Source organism: Gopherus evgoodei, chromosome 5 (assembly GCF_007399415.2).
Source record: "Gopherus evgoodei ecotype Sinaloan lineage chromosome 5, rGopEvg1_v1.p, whole genome shotgun sequence".
Lineage (NCBI taxonomy): Eukaryota > Metazoa > Chordata > Testudines > Testudinidae > Gopherus > Gopherus evgoodei.
This window is the reverse complement of record NC_044326.1, coordinates 62,314,917-62,331,689: the sequence shown is the minus strand read 5'-3', so window position 1 is coordinate 62,331,689 and position 16,773 is coordinate 62,314,917. Positions and strand designations below refer to the sequence as shown.

The 16,773-nt window shown below is 42.9% G+C and overlaps 1 protein-coding gene across 6 annotated transcripts in view; it reads left to right on the top strand.

The window, feature by feature from the left end:
* The window catches only part of SNX25 (sorting nexin 25), a 148,740-nt gene that overhangs the window by 125,146 nt on the left and 6,821 nt on the right, over positions 1-16,773 (top strand). For 2 of the 6 annotated variants that reach the window (XM_030564032.1, XM_030564031.1), the window contains exons 15-17: positions 4,245-4,362; positions 7,792-7,858; positions 15,706-15,887. In XM_030564032.1, coding sequence (XP_030419892.1) covers positions 4,245-4,362; positions 7,792-7,858; positions 15,706-15,887 — 367 coding nt within the window. Of the gene's footprint in view, positions 1-4,244; positions 4,363-7,791; positions 7,859-9,921; positions 10,131-15,705; positions 15,888-16,773 lie in introns of those variants that run through there. The other 4 variants (XM_030564033.1, XM_030564034.1, XM_030564035.1 and 1 more) reach the window with 4 other exon arrangements.

Genomic DNA, 16,773 nt, shown 5'->3' with positions numbered 1-16,773 from the left:
GTGCAACTACCTTCTCAGTCATTTAGACAGCATTTCCTTAGTTTACTTATGAAAGTATCATATAGGACTGTGTAAAAAGCCTTACTGAAATCAAGATATATAATGTCCCCCTTTATTCACTAGGCCAGTAACCCCATCAAAGAAGTAAATTAGGTTGGTTTCGCTTGCTTTGTTCTTGACAAACCCATGCTGGCTATTCCTTATAACCCTATTATCCATTAGGCGCTTACAAATTCATTGTTTAATAATTTTTTCCAGTACCTTTCCAGGTATCCAAGTTAGACTGACTAGTCTCTAATTCCCTGGGTCCTCTTCTCCAGTCCTCTGGGTCCTCACCCATCCTCCATGAGTTCTCAAAGACGATTGCTAAGAGTTCCCAGATTGCTTCAGCTAGTTCCTTAAATATCCTAGGATGAATTTCATCTAACCCTCCTGACTTGAATACATCTAACTTATCTAAATATTGTTTAACCAGTTCTTTCCCTATTTTGGCTTGCAATCCATCTCTCTTGTTGTTAATGTTAATTGTGTTGAGTATTTCATTACCATTAACCTTTTTAGTGAAGACTGTAGCAAAATACACATTAAACACCTCAGCCTTTTGATGTCATCAATCTCTCCTTCCTCACTAAGTATAGGACCTGTGCTTTTATTTGCCTTTCTCTTACTCGTAAAGATTTAAAGAACCTCTTCTTATTGCCTTTTATGACTCTTGCTAGGGGTAACTCACTTTGTGGCTTAACCTTTCTGATTTTGCCCCTATATGCTTGTACTACTCTTTTGTATTCTTCCTCAGCAATTCATCTGTGTTTCAACTTTGTTAGGATTCCTTTTTGATTTTCAGGTCATTAAAGAGCGCCTGATGGAGCCGTATTGGCCTCTTACTATTCTTTCTGTCTTTCCTTTGCACTAGGATGGTTTGCTGTTGTGCCTTTAATATTGTCTCCTTGAGAAACTGGAAGCCCTCCTGAATCCTTTTAGCCCTTAGACTTTCTTTCCATGGGACCTTACCTACCAGTTCTCTGAGTTTGTTAAAGTCTGCTTTTTTGAAGCCTATTTTCTGTATTCTTCTGCTCTCACACCTTCCATCCTTTCCTTAGAATCATGAAATCTATCATTTCATGATCACTTTCACTCAAATTGCCTTCTACCTTCAGATTTGCAACCAATTCCTCCCTGTTCATTAGAATCAAGTCTGAAATGGCTCTTTGCCTGGTTATTTCCTCCACTTCCTGAAACAAAAAGTTGTCCCCAGTACACTCCAAGAACTTACTGGAACTTTTGATTTTTGCCATATTACTTTTCCAGCAGAGATCTATGTAGTTAAAGCCCCCTATTACCACTTGGCATTTTGGATATTTCCAAAATGCATCCGATGAAGTGGGTTCTAGCCCACGAAAGCTTATCCCCAAATAAATTTGTTAGTCTCTAAGGTGCCACAAGGACTCGTCGCTGTTTTTGCTGATACAGACTAACACGGCCACCACTCTGAAACTTGGATATTTCTGTTATTTATTTTAGAAATGCCTCATTCACCTGCTCTTTCTAATTTGGAGGTATATAGTAGACTCCTACCATGACATTACCCCTATTTTTTATCCTTTTTATCTTTAGCCAGAGACTTTCAACTGGTCTGACTCTCACCTCCCTCTGGACCTCAGGACAAGTGTATATATTCTTGATGTATAATGTAACACCACCTCCCTTTTTATTCTTCCTGTCCTTCCTGAACAAACTGTACCCCTCTTGACCAATATTACAGTCATGAAACGTATCCCACCAAGTCTCTGTAATGCCAGTTAAGTAATAATTTATTTTATGTACTAGCACTTCCAGTTCTTTCTGTTTATTCCCCATACTCTGTGCATTGGTGTATAGACATTTATGATGCTGAGCAGATTCCTCCACTAATTTCCCTGTTGTTGCTCCCATGACCCTATTATAATTTTCCATGCCCCCCCATGTCAACATCTAGCCTCTGTTAAGGTTGCCTTTTTTATTCTTACCTATGGGCTTTTGTCACTTGCCCCCTTAGAACCTAGTGTAAAGCCCTCCCCAGTAGATTGGCAAATTGGTGCACAAAGATGCTCTTCTCCTCCTTGGTCAGGTGGACCCCTCTCTTCCTAGCAGTCTTCATTTTCAGAACAACATGACATGGTCAAGGAAACCGCAGCTCTCCTGTTGACACCAGGGGAGGGATAGCTCAGTGGTTTGAGCATTGGCCTGCTAAAACCAGGATTGTGAGTTCAATCCTTGAGGGGGCCATTTAGGGATCTGGGGGAAAAAATCTGTCTGGGTATTGGTCCTGCTTTGAGTAAGGGGTTGGACTAGATGATCTTCTGAGGTCCCTTCCAACTATGATATTCTGTGATCACCATCTGTGCAGCCATGCATTCATCTCCAGGATGGAATTTTCCCTGCCTGAACTCTTGGATGGATGGATCAGAACACAACCTGCACCCCTGACTCCTTTCCCCTTGCTCCCAGAGCCCTGTAGTCACTGTTGAGTTGCTCAGGGTCAGACCTGGCAGTATCATTGCTGCATGCATGGATGAGCAGCATGAGGTAGTGATCAGAGAGATGGATGAGCCTTAGCAACCTTTCTGTAACTTCTCAGACGTGGGCTCCCAGGACATTGTGTCAAGTCAGCAGAAGGTTGCCTCCGTCCCCCTCAGCAGAGAGTCCCCAACCAGCAGTACTCTATTGCCTTCTCTTGGGTGTTCCAGCTTTGGGGACAAGTGGCTCCTCCTCAGCCATTAGGGTCTGCTCTTCCCTGCGAGTTGCCAGTACTGCATACAAGTTCTTGACCTCACTGGACAGGGGGCCTAGGTGGGGGTGGCACTCTATCTATTGCCCCAGATGACCAGCAGCCAGTCTCTTCCCCATAGAACAGCCAGTTCTCCTTTCTCTGCTGGTGCTGCTGTAGAGCATCCTCTGTCCCATGTGTGTCCTGCCAAGGAAGTCCTTATGCTCCGGGATGCTATGCAGATGAGCCACCTCCTCTTGCAGCTCTTATATGCTTCCTGGGGGACTCCAACCACAGACACCAGTTCCTCCTGCTGGCTTTCCTCAGCAGGGACATGCAGGTTGCACTCCCAGCAAGTTGAGACTAGGGCCTGGGTGGAAGTATTTCAGGGTGATATTATGCCTGTCTGTTGCGAGTGGGACCACAGGGGCAGGCAGAGGAAGAGTTAGCAGTGGTGTTGGCAACAGGCTGTTTTCCTCCCATTGCAAGTCCTTCCTTGTAGACTACCTCTAAGGTAAGAAATGGGGTCGGGGGGACCCAACATACAGCTCTACCTCCCTGTCCTCCTCCGCTGGTGAACTCAGCTGGCTAATTCCCTTGGTCTCCCAGCTACCTTCGTTTTACCAGCCATGTAGCTGGTATACAGGGGGGTAGCTCAGTGGTTTGAGCATTAGACTGCTAAACCCAGGGTTGTGAGTTCAATCCTTGAGGGGACCATTTAGGGATCTGGGGCAAAAATCTGTCTGGGTATTGGTCCTGCTTTGAGCAGGGGGTTGGACTAGATGATCTTCTGAGGTCCCTTCCAACCCTGATAGTCTATGAGTCTGATTCTAAATGGAAGGAAAGAATAATGGTGGAAGGGGATGGAGAAAGCAGAATATAATATTTTTTCTGTACTCCTTTTTTTGGTTCAAAAAAGTTGAGGGAAGGCCATTGTGAATGGATCCCATACCAGTGCTTCTTCCGAAACAGCCCAAGCTTTCAGTGTATACTACAGCTCAGCTATTGCCCCAGAGCACAGTCTAGGCATATTTGCTGTTATTTTACCTGAACTAGCACCAATTAAAGCTTGCTGCATGTTACATGTTCACTTGTTAAAAAAGAGTTTTTTCACTTTATTCCTTGATTTGTAATTTCTAGAGGAAACGCTCTCCGTATGTAACTTTTTTTTCTATTCTAGGTCACTCCTCAGGTTCTTCAAATATATTAGGCTAGGAATATTTCTCTTTATTACTGTTTTCATAATGATATATTGGAGCTGTTTGAGATCTGTACTATTTATAAAACTCCTTGGAAAAGACTATACATTTTAGAATACATTTCTTAGCTGTCAAGACCAAAACCAAATCATAGGAAAAACAGAATTATTAGTATTTTGCTCCATTACAAATGAGAAGTAGTTCAGGTTCATTAACTAAGTAGCTGGGAGGGAAATGAGCTCTAAAATTAATATCCCTTAACAACTCTCTTCCATACTGTACCTGTATTGCTCTTTTAGGAGGAGGTAGAAGAGGATAGTGACCTGTCAGACTATGGAGATGAAGTGGATGGTAAACGAGATGCTCTTGCTGAGCCATGCTTCATGCTGATTGGAGAGATTTTTGAGCTGCGAGGAAGTAAGCTTGCTTGCTCATTAGTGAATTCTGCTGGTCAAGAAAAAAACTAGGAAATACTGATTTTCAGACATCAAAATGAATCACTGTTTTCCTACCATTTAAATGAGTGGAGATATTTTTGCAATGTAAAATACTGATTTCTTTGAAAATCAATAATGTTTTTTAATTTTCTGATTTTCTGGGGGTAACCTCCCAATTATAACAGTTCAGTAATAATGCGACAGTTTGGGAGCTTTGCATTAAATATTTGTAAGCTTCGCCTCTGTTTAAAAATGTTCTGTATTTCCAAAACACAGGAGAAAATCAGAGTATGGTTTTGTGTCAGGATACTGCATTTTACAGTGAACTAATCACAAAGAAAAGTAGTTGGTTTATCATATTGAATGTGCATGTGTCAAAGCAACATGACTTCCACATCCATTATAAAAAAAGTGTATTACTCGAAATATAACTAATCTACATAGTAGACTTGAAGCAACAAAATGGTAGAATTATTAACTTGTTTGGTGCTAGATCTTTCATCCCTTACATGTCTGAGTAATGGCTGCATGATCAGATACTTGGACAGAAGCATCAAACAGAACTATTTTGTGTCCATTAGAAGATGCATCTGTATATAGCCAAACATAGTGGTTGCTTAAAAAATATTTTTATCAGAGCAAATCACAGAATATCAGGGTTGGAAGGGACCTCAGGAGGTCATTTAGTCCAACCCCCTACTCAAAGCAGGACCAATCCCCAGACAGATTTTTTTCCCCAGATCCCTAAATTGCCCCCTCACAACCCTGGGTTTAGCAGGCCAATGCTCAAACCACTGAGCTACCCCAACCCTCGTCAGCGCCACGTATGATTTCTGCAAAGTGGGATCAGATAGGCGTGGGTGTATGGCCTTTGCTTTAGGAAGCTGCCTGCACTTTAAATGGAAAATCCCTCCTTCTAATGGAATGAGTTCTGCTTCCGGTCTTTATTATTAGATCCTGTCTTCAAAATAAATTCCTTTGTTTCTGAAAAAACACACACTTACACATTATTAATCTTTACTATCTTGAATAGCTCCATTGATTTCAGTGGAGCTACTCATGGTAGTAAAGTGGAGCATATATGTAAACATTTGCAGGATCAGGGCTCTCATCAATAGCTAAAGAACTAGGAGTCAGGAGAACTCTAAAATATCACACTTTTCATAGTGCTGTAATTACATGCCCAACTGGAAATCTTTGCAAATACAGATCTTTCCCAAGACACCATTGTTAAGAGAGTGAAAGTTTACTGAGGATTTGACAGTTAGAAGGGAATATTCAAATTTTTCCTTCAGTTATTCTTGATGACAAGAAGCTGCCTTTTTTCTTTTTGCAATTGTATCCAGAATGTCAGTGCCATTGATGAATACCATATATCCTATTGTTAGAAATACGAGTGCAAAAAAAGGCTTAGGGAGTAGTGCTAGGCCACAGTTAATGTAAACATTAAGGTTATATATTCTTAAAAAAAGAAACCCTTCCAATACGAACCGAAAATTAACAATGTAGATCTTTCACCTATATCTAGAAAGATTTTTTAAAAAGTGGAAATGGTTTAATAATCATTATTTCTACTCCTTCCTATGATCTAAACTTCTCCTTGGCTATCCGTAAAGAATAAAGAGAAACATATCATTGGAACAATCACAGTTCATTCTTTCTGTCAGAAGGAAGAAAAGTCTAATTCTTCATTGGCTTTAATGTTTGTAGTGTATAAATCCACTAGACATCATGTTCCAGAATATTAACTCTGTTTCTTCCTATTTTTCTATTTCTGTAAATTGAAAACTTGAACTAGTGATTCCAATTTAACATGGTTCTTCCTGTGCTATTGCCAGTTACACCCAGGCTATTTTTGCATGTACCTTGTTCTTGGTAACATATGATGTTCCTTATTTTTTATCTCTATTTGTGAACTTTCACTTGGTGGTCCCTGATAGGAAGATGGCAAAGTTGAAAAAAGTCATGCAAGGTCTAAGTGCAGTCTTAGGCCTTTTAGCACTTCCATTGTTAGTCCTTGTTGGACAAGAGTAAACCACCATTAGTAGGGTTACCAGATAGCACCTGTGAAAAAATAGGACAGGGGGTGGGGGGTAATAGGTGTCTATATAAGAAAAAGTCTCAAAAAATGAGCCCGTCCCTTTAAAAATGGGACATCTGGTCACCCTAACCATTATGCTCAACATTGTCCTATTTCTGTTCCCATTGAAACCAGTGGGAGTTTTACCACTAACTTCAGTAGGAGAAAAGTTAGGCCAACACTGACTACTACTGAACATCCCACACTGTGTTTTTCTTTTCTTGCTGGCCAAGTTGGGGTAGCAGTAAAAGCCCTTTATCAGACAATGAGCTACAGTGCTACAGCATTCTTTTTCTGGCCAGTCTAGCTTTTGGGGGCAAGAAAAGCTCCCATAGTTTACCTCCAACATGGTCAAATCATGAAAAAAATAACTAACGTAAGGATTGAATCTAATGACTGGAAGACTCTAAATGAAAGAGAAAAAAGTAATTATAGAAATTTGTTAGTTGTGCTACTGATGCACATTTTGAAGAGACAGTCCCATGTGGCTAACTTACTCATTTCTGGTGTAATTCACTTTCTGCAGAGGAGAACTTCTAATTAATTTTTTGAGATGCAGATCAATAAAGGAAAGAAGTGACCAAACTTTGTGAGAAACTTGAATGGTTTCCATGGTGTCCAGTTTGCTGAGTGGGTTTTTAAGGTTTTTATTTCTCTTTTAAGTACCACAGGGTAGTTCAGGTTTATTCAGAGAAAAAAAAACTCACTGCATTTTCAGTCTACATATAGAAAAAATACAATAGTTTCTTCTGCTGCCTTAATGTTTTTTGGAAAATAAAGTGTCCCACAGTCCTTACAATATCAGTGCTTACACTATTCCAACCCACTGTATTAGATATTTGTTTAATCTTTTATTAAAATGAAAGTGATGAATTACAAACACTGCCCACAAAAGTCTCCTGTATTCCATGAACTCTGGGCAGCAAGCTACACAGTTTTACATTAAAGAGGATGTGAACCATATCAGTAACTCTTAATATGTGGCTGGAACTTAATCTCTAGTTGAAATGGAAATGCTGCTATCAGACACAGCAAGAACAAATATCCCAAATCTAAAGGAAGGGTGTTATTTCTTGCAATCCCAGTGCAGTCACCTTTATTCTTTCTAGAAAGTTGAAGGAGTTAGTAAAGTAACCCAAAAATAACAGTATAGTAGGATAGACAGGAAAAAAAATCAGAAGTGAATGAACTATGTATGTAAACCTTGAAAAGTGAAACATTAATACAGATAATAGCATATAAATGTATCAGTTTCTGGGTCATGATTGTGGAACCTAGAGAGTTACTGAATGTCCGGTCTTTCTTTTCTTTCCTTTTTCATTATTCTAGTGTTTAAGTGGGTCAGAAAGACACTAATTGCACTAGTACAAGTCACGTTTGGAAGAACTATCAACAAGTAAGTAGCAGTTACTTTAACTCTGATCCTGGAATCATTGCTGTATGAATAACTAACTGAAAGCACACTATTTGAAAATCTCTATAGACATTCTGTTCATATAGTTATGGCTTGGCCATTGTTGTCTTACTGCAACTTAATTTTAAGTTTATTCTCATGTTTATCAGAGGGGACTCTAATACAGACATACGAATTGAATCAAGAAGGGGCTCTCAAGAACCCAGGTCAAGGTTTAAATTAATGAAATTGGAGAGCCAGGGACCAGTCATCCCTCTTCCTTCTCTGGCTGGCCAATGAGTGGGTAGAGTCTCTAGAAGAATAGGGGCCACCCTGCATTCCCCCAGCATGTGCTTTCTTCCTCGCCCTTTCTACCAGGGCTGCCCAAATCACTGCTGGTTCCATCAAGTTTCCCATCCACTGAGGCAAGTGTGTGGCATTATGGTTCTGCTCATATAATCTGTACCACAATTCTGAAATCAGGATTGTTTCACAGGGATTTGCCATTTGTGGAATTAAATTAGAAAAGACCAAATATATTTCATTGGTCAGAAGTTGGCATGCTATAAAAATGGTCTGCTCCTTTTTCCGTAAGAGTGAATTAGCACCTCAAAGCTTATCAGATGCTATCCTGTATTTTCTGAAGGAGTTAAACATTATTCTGATTTGAATGGCTTTTATTTTCTTGGTCTATCTGCTTTTCTTACGAACCCACAAAAATTTTCCCTAGAGCTAAAACCTAGATTTTTGTTTTAAGCTGTTTCATTGTACAAGAGACTGTAAATTTACCTAAGTGACAAACAATTTTAAGTAGACAGTATGAGTGTGATTTATTTGTAAGGTAAAATAGCAACATGTAACTACTCCTGTGCAAGCCAAAATGTCAATTTTTCATTAGCATGGTTTACAACTCCAAGAAGACTTTTCCATGTTGTTATGAGGTTTAGGCCTGCAAAATGTGGCCATCACAGAGCTGAGTAAAAAGCTGGAAATCTCTTCATGAAAGTTGTTGTGGAAAAACTTATCATTTCTTGGTTGAAAAAATGTTAACTAATGTAGCTCTTCTGCAAGATGCTAAGGCCTGTGGTAAAATAATTATTCAACAGAGCAGAAATTTGGTGTCAGGGTATCTTGGTTTTTCCTTTCCATGGATCTTTGCTTGGTTTCGTCACCAGAGCAGGCTCTAGAAAAGCTTTTAAAAACTACTTTTTAAAATGAAACATAATTTGTTATTCTCCATTGTCATAAACTTTTGAAGCTTTAACGCTATATTTAAAGTCTGTGCGATACAGGAGGTAGGGTGACCAGATGTACTGATTTTATGGGGATGTCCAGTTTTTTGGGTCTTTTTCTTATATAGGCTCCTATTACACCTACACACACACACACCCCGCCACCCTGTCCCAATCTTTCACATTTGCTATCTGGTCGCCCTAACAGGAGGATCAGGGAGCAGTGGGAGAGTAGGAAATATATAAGCCCTAGGCTAATTAAGATGTGGTTCCCTGTGGACTAGGGAGGGTTGCTACAGGTTAATTGGAGCACTTGTAGTCAGTTAAGGTCCTATCAGGAACCTAATAAAATCCCCTGCTTCTGGCAGTCAGTGTGTGAGGAAGGAGAGAGATTGGAAAGACCACAGAATCAAACTAAGAGAAACCCGGCAGGGAGACTCCCTCCCCCAGCATCTAAGGACCGAGGGTAACCCTACCCAAGGGGGAAGAGGGGAAGAAACCTGCAGGGGTTGAGAGGAGCTGGGGCTCAGGTTTGGCTACACTTGCAGGTGTGCAGCGCTGAGAGTTACAGCTGTCTTCATACAGCTGTGTAGGGAAAGCTGCTGCAGTGTGGCCACATTTGCAGCGGTGTTGGGAGTGGTGCATTATGGGCAGCTATCCCACAAAGCACTTCGTCCCATTTTGCCACCGTGGGTTGTGGGAAGGGGATAGAGGGTGCGGGTCATTCTGCTTCCTGTCCCAACGCCCTGTGATGCATCGCTTCACATCCTAGCAATCCCTGTTTTTCCATCCACGTTTGGTGCCATCTTGACTCTCTCAGCGGTTTCTGTGCAGCGCGATTTCTGTGGGAAATGGAGCCCGAACTGCTGAGGAGTATGCTGACGAGTCTCGCCAGCACATCACGTTTGGCAGTTGAACTATTCCTTAAGATCCAAAGGGATGAGGAGTCCAACGATGATAGTGAGTCTCCTGACGTGTATGACACTAAATTGCTTCTGGCATTCATGGAAATGGGCTCGGGAAACAAACACTGAGTGGTGGGATCACATTGTCATGGAGGTCTGGGATGACAAGCAGTGGCTGCAGAACTTTTGGATGAGAAAAGCCACTTTCATGGGACTGTGTGCTGAGCTCGCCCCCACCCTATGTCGCAAAGACACGAGATTGAGAGCTGCCCTGCCAGTGGAGAAGTGGGTGGCTATTGCAATCCGGAAACTGCAACTCCAGACAGCTACCAATCGGTCGGGAACCAGTTTGGAGTGGGAAAGTCAACCGTTGGAGTCGTTTTGATGCGAGTTTTCAGGGCCATTAATCACATCCTGCTAAGAAGAACCATGACTCTGGGGAACGTACAGGACATTGTGGATGGCTTTGCATAAATGGGTTTCCCTAACTGTGGAGGGGCGATAGATGGGATGCATATTCCTATTCTGGCACCACCCCACCTAGCATCCGAGTACGTTAATCGGAAGGGGTATTTCTCTATGGTTCTCCTGGCACTTGTGGATCACCGTGGGCGTTTCATTGACATTAACACAGGCTGGCCTGGAAAGATGCATGATGCACGCATCTTTCGGAACACTGGCCTCTTCAGGAAGCTGCAGGCAGGGACTATTTTCCCAGACTGGAAGATCACAGTGGGGGACGTCAAAATGCCCATTGTGATCCTTGGAGACCCCGCTTACCCCTTAATGCCATGGCTTATGAAACCATACACAGGGAAACTTGACAGGAGCAAGGACTGGTTCAACTACAGGCTGAGCCGGTGCCGAATGACTGTGGAATGTGCTTTCGGCCATTTAAAGGGGCACTGGCGATCTCTGTATGAAAAGCTAGACTTAGGGGAAAGCAGCATCCCTGCAGTTATATCTGCTTGCTGTACCCTCCATAATATTTGTGAAAGGAAGGGTAAAGGTTCAGTCAGGCATGGACCTCTGAGGTTCAACGCCTGGAGGCTGAATTTGCACAGCCAGAGAGCAAGGCTACTAAAGAGGCCCAGCACAGGGCTGCAAGGATTAGGGATGCCTTGAGGGAGGAATTTGAGGCTGAAAACCAACAGTAATGTTTGGTGCCTTGCATGGGAGTGAAGTGCAGTGGTTACAACGTTAGTAGGAATCTGTGTTTCCTAAGCTGATTTGCAGTGCCTGTTTCTTTCCTGGGCTAAGGTATCTTTGACTTTCTGCAATAATAAAAACTGTTTTCAAAGCCAGTAATTCATTTATTGAAAAGAAAATAACTTTATTGACAGATACACAACATTTTGGGAACCTAAAAGGGCAAGGGGGTGTGGTGGGGAACTGTACAGTCACAGGTTTGAATATGTGCTGTCTGGAGTGCTGTGCAATGACTGCTGCACTTCAGGATGCCTATACTGCATGGTGATGGGGGATGAGTGCAGAGGGTAAGGGTCGTAGTTCACAGGGCTGGTCGGTGAACATACAGGTGTTGGAGGCAGCTGATGGTGGTAAGAACCTGGATGCTGGGGAAGGGGGTTTTGAGCTGACATTGGGGCACAAGGGAAAGAGCTTTGTGACGGGGAGGGGCCGGCGCATTAGTGCTTTGCCTGCATGGCTACGAGCGCCTGGATAGAGTCTGCTTGCTGTGCCAGGATGACTCTATCCAGGCGCTCGTAGCCATGTGCTTTTCTTCCTGTCCGCTGCGTTTTTCTGGTGGATCCTGCTTTTCCTTTCCCTCCAGTCCTGCACTTTTTGATTATCTGTGACAGAGTGATCCATAACTGCTTGCAGCATGTCATCTTTGCTTTTTCGCGGCTTCTTCCGGAGGTTTTGGAGTCTTTGAGTTGTTGATAACACGGGCAGCCAAGATCTCAAGATTGCTTGTGGAAAAGCAAAAAAGGCAACACTTAACAGAGGCAGCATTGTTTATATCAGACAGTTATTCCCACACAGTGAAGGAGTTTACAGTCTTCACAATAGCATAATTTTCCCATGCCAAAGAGAGTGCACATAACCCATAGGAGCCCCGAAATGGTGAGTAAGGGGGACTGATTGCTTCAGGGCTGTACTGGGGTTTCTGTGTGTTGGGGAAGGCAAACAGCTGCAGGGGGCACCTACACTGAACACCCTCCCAACATTTTCCACAGGAGTTGATCCTGGAAGATATCTCACTGCTGCGGGTCACCTGGGAAGAGCGGGAGGGTCTTCTACAGCAATGCAGATTCCTCCCTGGCCCCTATGCAGCTTGCTTGTGTCTTGCAATGGTCCCCCCACCCCTCGCGGCACAGTGGCATGGATGCGTTAGCCTGACTGGGACAAGGACCACAGTGGCTCTCCCAATAAACTTGCACAAGCGCATTGCACATCTAGGCATGCATGCATGCAGCCCTAACTCCTTCCTCTCCCGAAAAATTTCCATCCTGAGAATAAAAGCTGCTTATTGGGAACCCGCTCCTCTGTTTGTCCTCCACCAAGTACCGGCTGCTGCGACTGGCTGCCTTCCTCCTGGCTTGAGAAGAGCTCCTGGCTGCATGCCTCCAGGGACTCCAGGGTGTCTCCCTGCACCCCAGTACCCTCACTCTCGGTTTCCTCCTCCCCCCCCCCGCTCTGAAGTGTCCATCGTGGTCCTCGGATTGGCGGTGAGGTCACCCCCAAGTATCACGTCTAGCTCTTTGTAAAAACGGCAGGTCGTGGGGGCAGCGCCAGAGCAGCGGTTTCCCTCGCGGGCTTTGCAATAGGCACTCTGCAGTTCCTTCACTTTAACCCTGCACTGCAGTGCGTCCTGGTCATGGCCACTTTCCAGCATGGCCCTTGATATCTGCCCATAGGTATTGTAATTCCTATGGCTGGAGCGCAGCTGGGACTGCACAGCTTCCTCCCCCCAAACACTGATGAGGTCCAGCAACTCGCCATTGCTCCATGCTGGGGTTCGTTTGGCGCATGGCGGCATGATCACCTGGAAAGAGTCACTGATTGCACTCCACACCTGGCTGAGCAAACAGGAAGGGGATTTTTAAAATTCCCAGGGCATTTACGGTGCTGTATGTGCCTTGCAAGTGTGGACGGTGAGTGAGTTGCAGCGCTGTAAAGCCACCACCAACGCTGCAACTCTCCAGTGTAGCCAAGCCCTGAGTGTGGAGTAAACCCAGGCTCCTCCCTGCTTTCCTCCTCTACCACCTTCCTGGGCCACTAGTAGAACCCTCTGCACCCCAAGAGCAAGGGCAAGGAGTGGCGTCTTAGCTCCCTGCGAAGAAAAGTAGGGGACCCACCATACTAACCTCGCCCATTTTGGCACAGTCTGTTATCCCTTTGGTTTGGGGAAAGGTGCTGGTATAAAGCCAGCAGAGAGGACACAAGCAGACAAGTTCGATTAAGTCAAAAGTTCTCAAATTGTGGACTCTAGTGCGCTTGCTGGTGGTACATCAGTAGCTGGTTGGCCACATTGTGCTAGGTCTCCTTCTTGGTATCCATGCTAAATTGCATTAAAGACAGCTAAGCTACAATAAGGGTGAGAGTCTGTGCTGCGTCTCTGAAAGGTGCTTCCCAGGAATGATGGGGGGCGATGGTGGCTTTAAGCTATCTTTTTTACCCACCCAGTTCTGAGCTGCTCCATGGATCCTAGCATAATTTAGATCATATTGGAAGTCTGCCTGAGTTATGGCAGCCTCGTGAGCTGCTTTGTTTGGTCACAACTTTGCTTGGAATCTCTTTGGCACTGCATGCTGTCACTGATACACCACCTGCGTCGGGGCTTGACAGATGGTCCTCCGGAAGGCAGCCTTATGACAGTCTTCCACAGTTGTTTTGCTGGGGGAATCTCCTGTGGCCACACTGTCACTTTGTCACTTTACCTGTAAAGGGCTAGAGATGGGGTAGGGATTTTACCCGAAATATTTCTTCAATAATTACTTTTCTGTGTAAGCAATTGCTGTAGTGACTAAGGGATGTTAGGCAATAGTGAATAGAAGGGGAGGTAGTCCATGGGCTGTTCTCTCTTTTTAGATGTGGCCCACACTATGAACAAGTTGAAGAACGCCTGATGTTACTCCTGTATAAACCTGAAAGTCAATGAGAGTTGAGTGACTCGCTCCCATTTATGCCTCTGAAAAATCTCCCCCTAAACTCTGAAGGCCATAACTCCATATTAAAGATGAAGGTGGTTGCAATCTGCTCCATCTAATGCTAATTACATGTGCTCCTCAGGATACTGGCAAATTGCCATTTTGGAAAAGTTTGAGCACTGGGAGTTTGTATTGTAACCTGGCAAAGAGTTGTGTGGCACCTTGTAGACTAACAAACGTATTGGACCATGAGCTTTCATGGATGAATACCCACTTCGTCGGATGCATGTATTATAACCTTGGGGGAAACCTCCAAAAGTAAATCAAACCAAAAATTTGTAAACATCAAAATTACTGTAATGTGTTTCCATGTCAATGTATGGTAACTCTTATTCATAAGGGAAAAATCTACTCACTGACAAATAAATTGGGCTATTTGTCATATTGATTTTACCCGACTGGATAATGTTTTCCATTAGAAAATGGAGGACAGCTATGATAATAGCATTGCACTTCCAAAAGTCTGTAAACTTCAATTATTTCTGCAGTACTTTCACCCAGCTGAAAGATCACTGAGAATCTGACAAAGCAATATTTTATCTTATTTTAGCTGCGATGCTGTCACACAGGTAGATAACACATCCCAGAAATCAAGTAACAGTACAGGCTGGTCCCCTCGTCCTTTCAGCAGCTCAAGTCACACATGCCAGAATTGCTTTAATAGTCTCCCACAGACATGGAAAATCGGACAAGAAATAATGGGAAATGTTGTGGTTCGGCCCTGATAGACTAATGGCCTTTGACAACAGCTACTTACTGAGTTTTAAATTGATTTTTTCCCCCTTCACATAGTGCAAATAGGTAGCAAGAAGAACCTTATCCCTGAGAGAGGGAATGCGTTTGTGCACACACTTTGAGTTGTGTTTTTTTGTTCAGACGTTTGTTTGTTTTTAAGGACTTAAACTGTGTTATGATTTTTAAATTGTGGTGTTATAGCAAAGCAGTTAGTATGGTAGGTCATTGCTCTGGAGCTGGTTTTATATCCCAGAACTTGAGTTCTTTAAGTGAAGAGTGCTTGAGATGATACAGTTAGCTACAGGAGGAGGTGACCAGCTCTATCAGTCACCATGGTTACAGCACAGGCTATGAAGAAGCTTCCTGGGTACATTTCTGGAAAAGCTTCATCCTGTTTTATCCTGCTGGAACATATGCCCATACTATCAGGTTGTGGTTCCCGACTATCATTTTACTTCAGTGTGGCTCTTCACCCTCCTCAGCTTTTCCCGAGCAGTGAGCCTTTGTACAAGGCCCCACAGTGTGCTGCTACTGTTCGCTCCTGTAAATGTGTGTGTTCCCTAAATTGCACTGAGTTCCATCTTCTTCACACCCCAGTATCATATGTTTAGAAGAACCAAAGCCATATTTCCAGTAAGAGTGCATATAGCTGAATAGGAAGTGGGGGGGCACTGGCCAAATCATCTGATATCATAGACTGATAAACTGGCACCATTTTATGAAGTTTGCCTTGTCTTCCACCATTTGTTTGTGTAAAATCTGAAGTATGAATTATGACACATTCTCCTTTAAATTTCTTTTTAAAGACAAATACGTGATACAGTAAGCTGGATATTCAGCGAGCCAATGCTTGTTTACTACATCAGTGTATTCCGAGATGCTTTCTGGCCAAATGGAAAATTAGCAGCCCCAACAAGATGCAAAGGTGAAGAGCAAAGTCAGGAGACAAAACAGAGAGCACAGCAAAAACTACTTGAAAACATTCCAGGTGAGAACATCAGTGTTTCTGTACATAACCACATATGAAAGAAGTAAAGGTTAGCCCGACATTTGTCTTTTTACAGTTTAGATCATACCTTCTAATGCTGAAAACAGGCACAATCTTGATCCCAGCCCTTATCCCTAGTGCCTCTGGAAAGTAAATTGCAGCACTGCTCCATGCAGAATGGGACTTATATGCCCATGTCTAACACAATTAAAAAACTGGTAGCAAAGTCAGTAGAATCTGACTCTTCTCTTCTGGCTGAGATTTCAGAACCAGCTTCTCCCACCTCGCATTCTATCCTCATATTTGATTTTTACCTCTAAGCTTCAAACACTGTTTTTAGTTTGAAACCTTTCAGGAGGGTGTTTAATCAATTTTAGTGACTGTTCGCAGAGACTGTTCATTCCTTAGTGTCTCATTTGACCTTTGAAACTAACTAGATAATAATCATTTTTAGAATAAGATGATAAAGCTAATGCAATTTAAAGAAAGTAAAAGAAAAGCAAACAAAAAACAATACTTACGTGATTTGGGGGCATCAAACTGGTGCACATAGCTGGCATATGTACCTGTGTGAACTGCTTCCTGTTATTCTTGTCTGTAAGATGAGAGTTTAAGTAACTTTTTTCCAATGTAGAATACAACAATTTAGGCATAGAACCAGGAAAATAACCCAGAATTCCTATCTCCCAGTCCCATGTTCTAACCACTTCTGAGCAGCTTAGCTGAATACACTAAGGTTTTCCTACTGATTTACATTTCTTTTGCATTCATTCAAAAAAAAGAACGTTTTAGGCCAAAATTTTCATACTCTGATTTACAAACCTCTATATGGATTTAGGAGCCTAACCTAAGTGGCCTGATTTTCAGAAGTGCTGATCGCCCATCA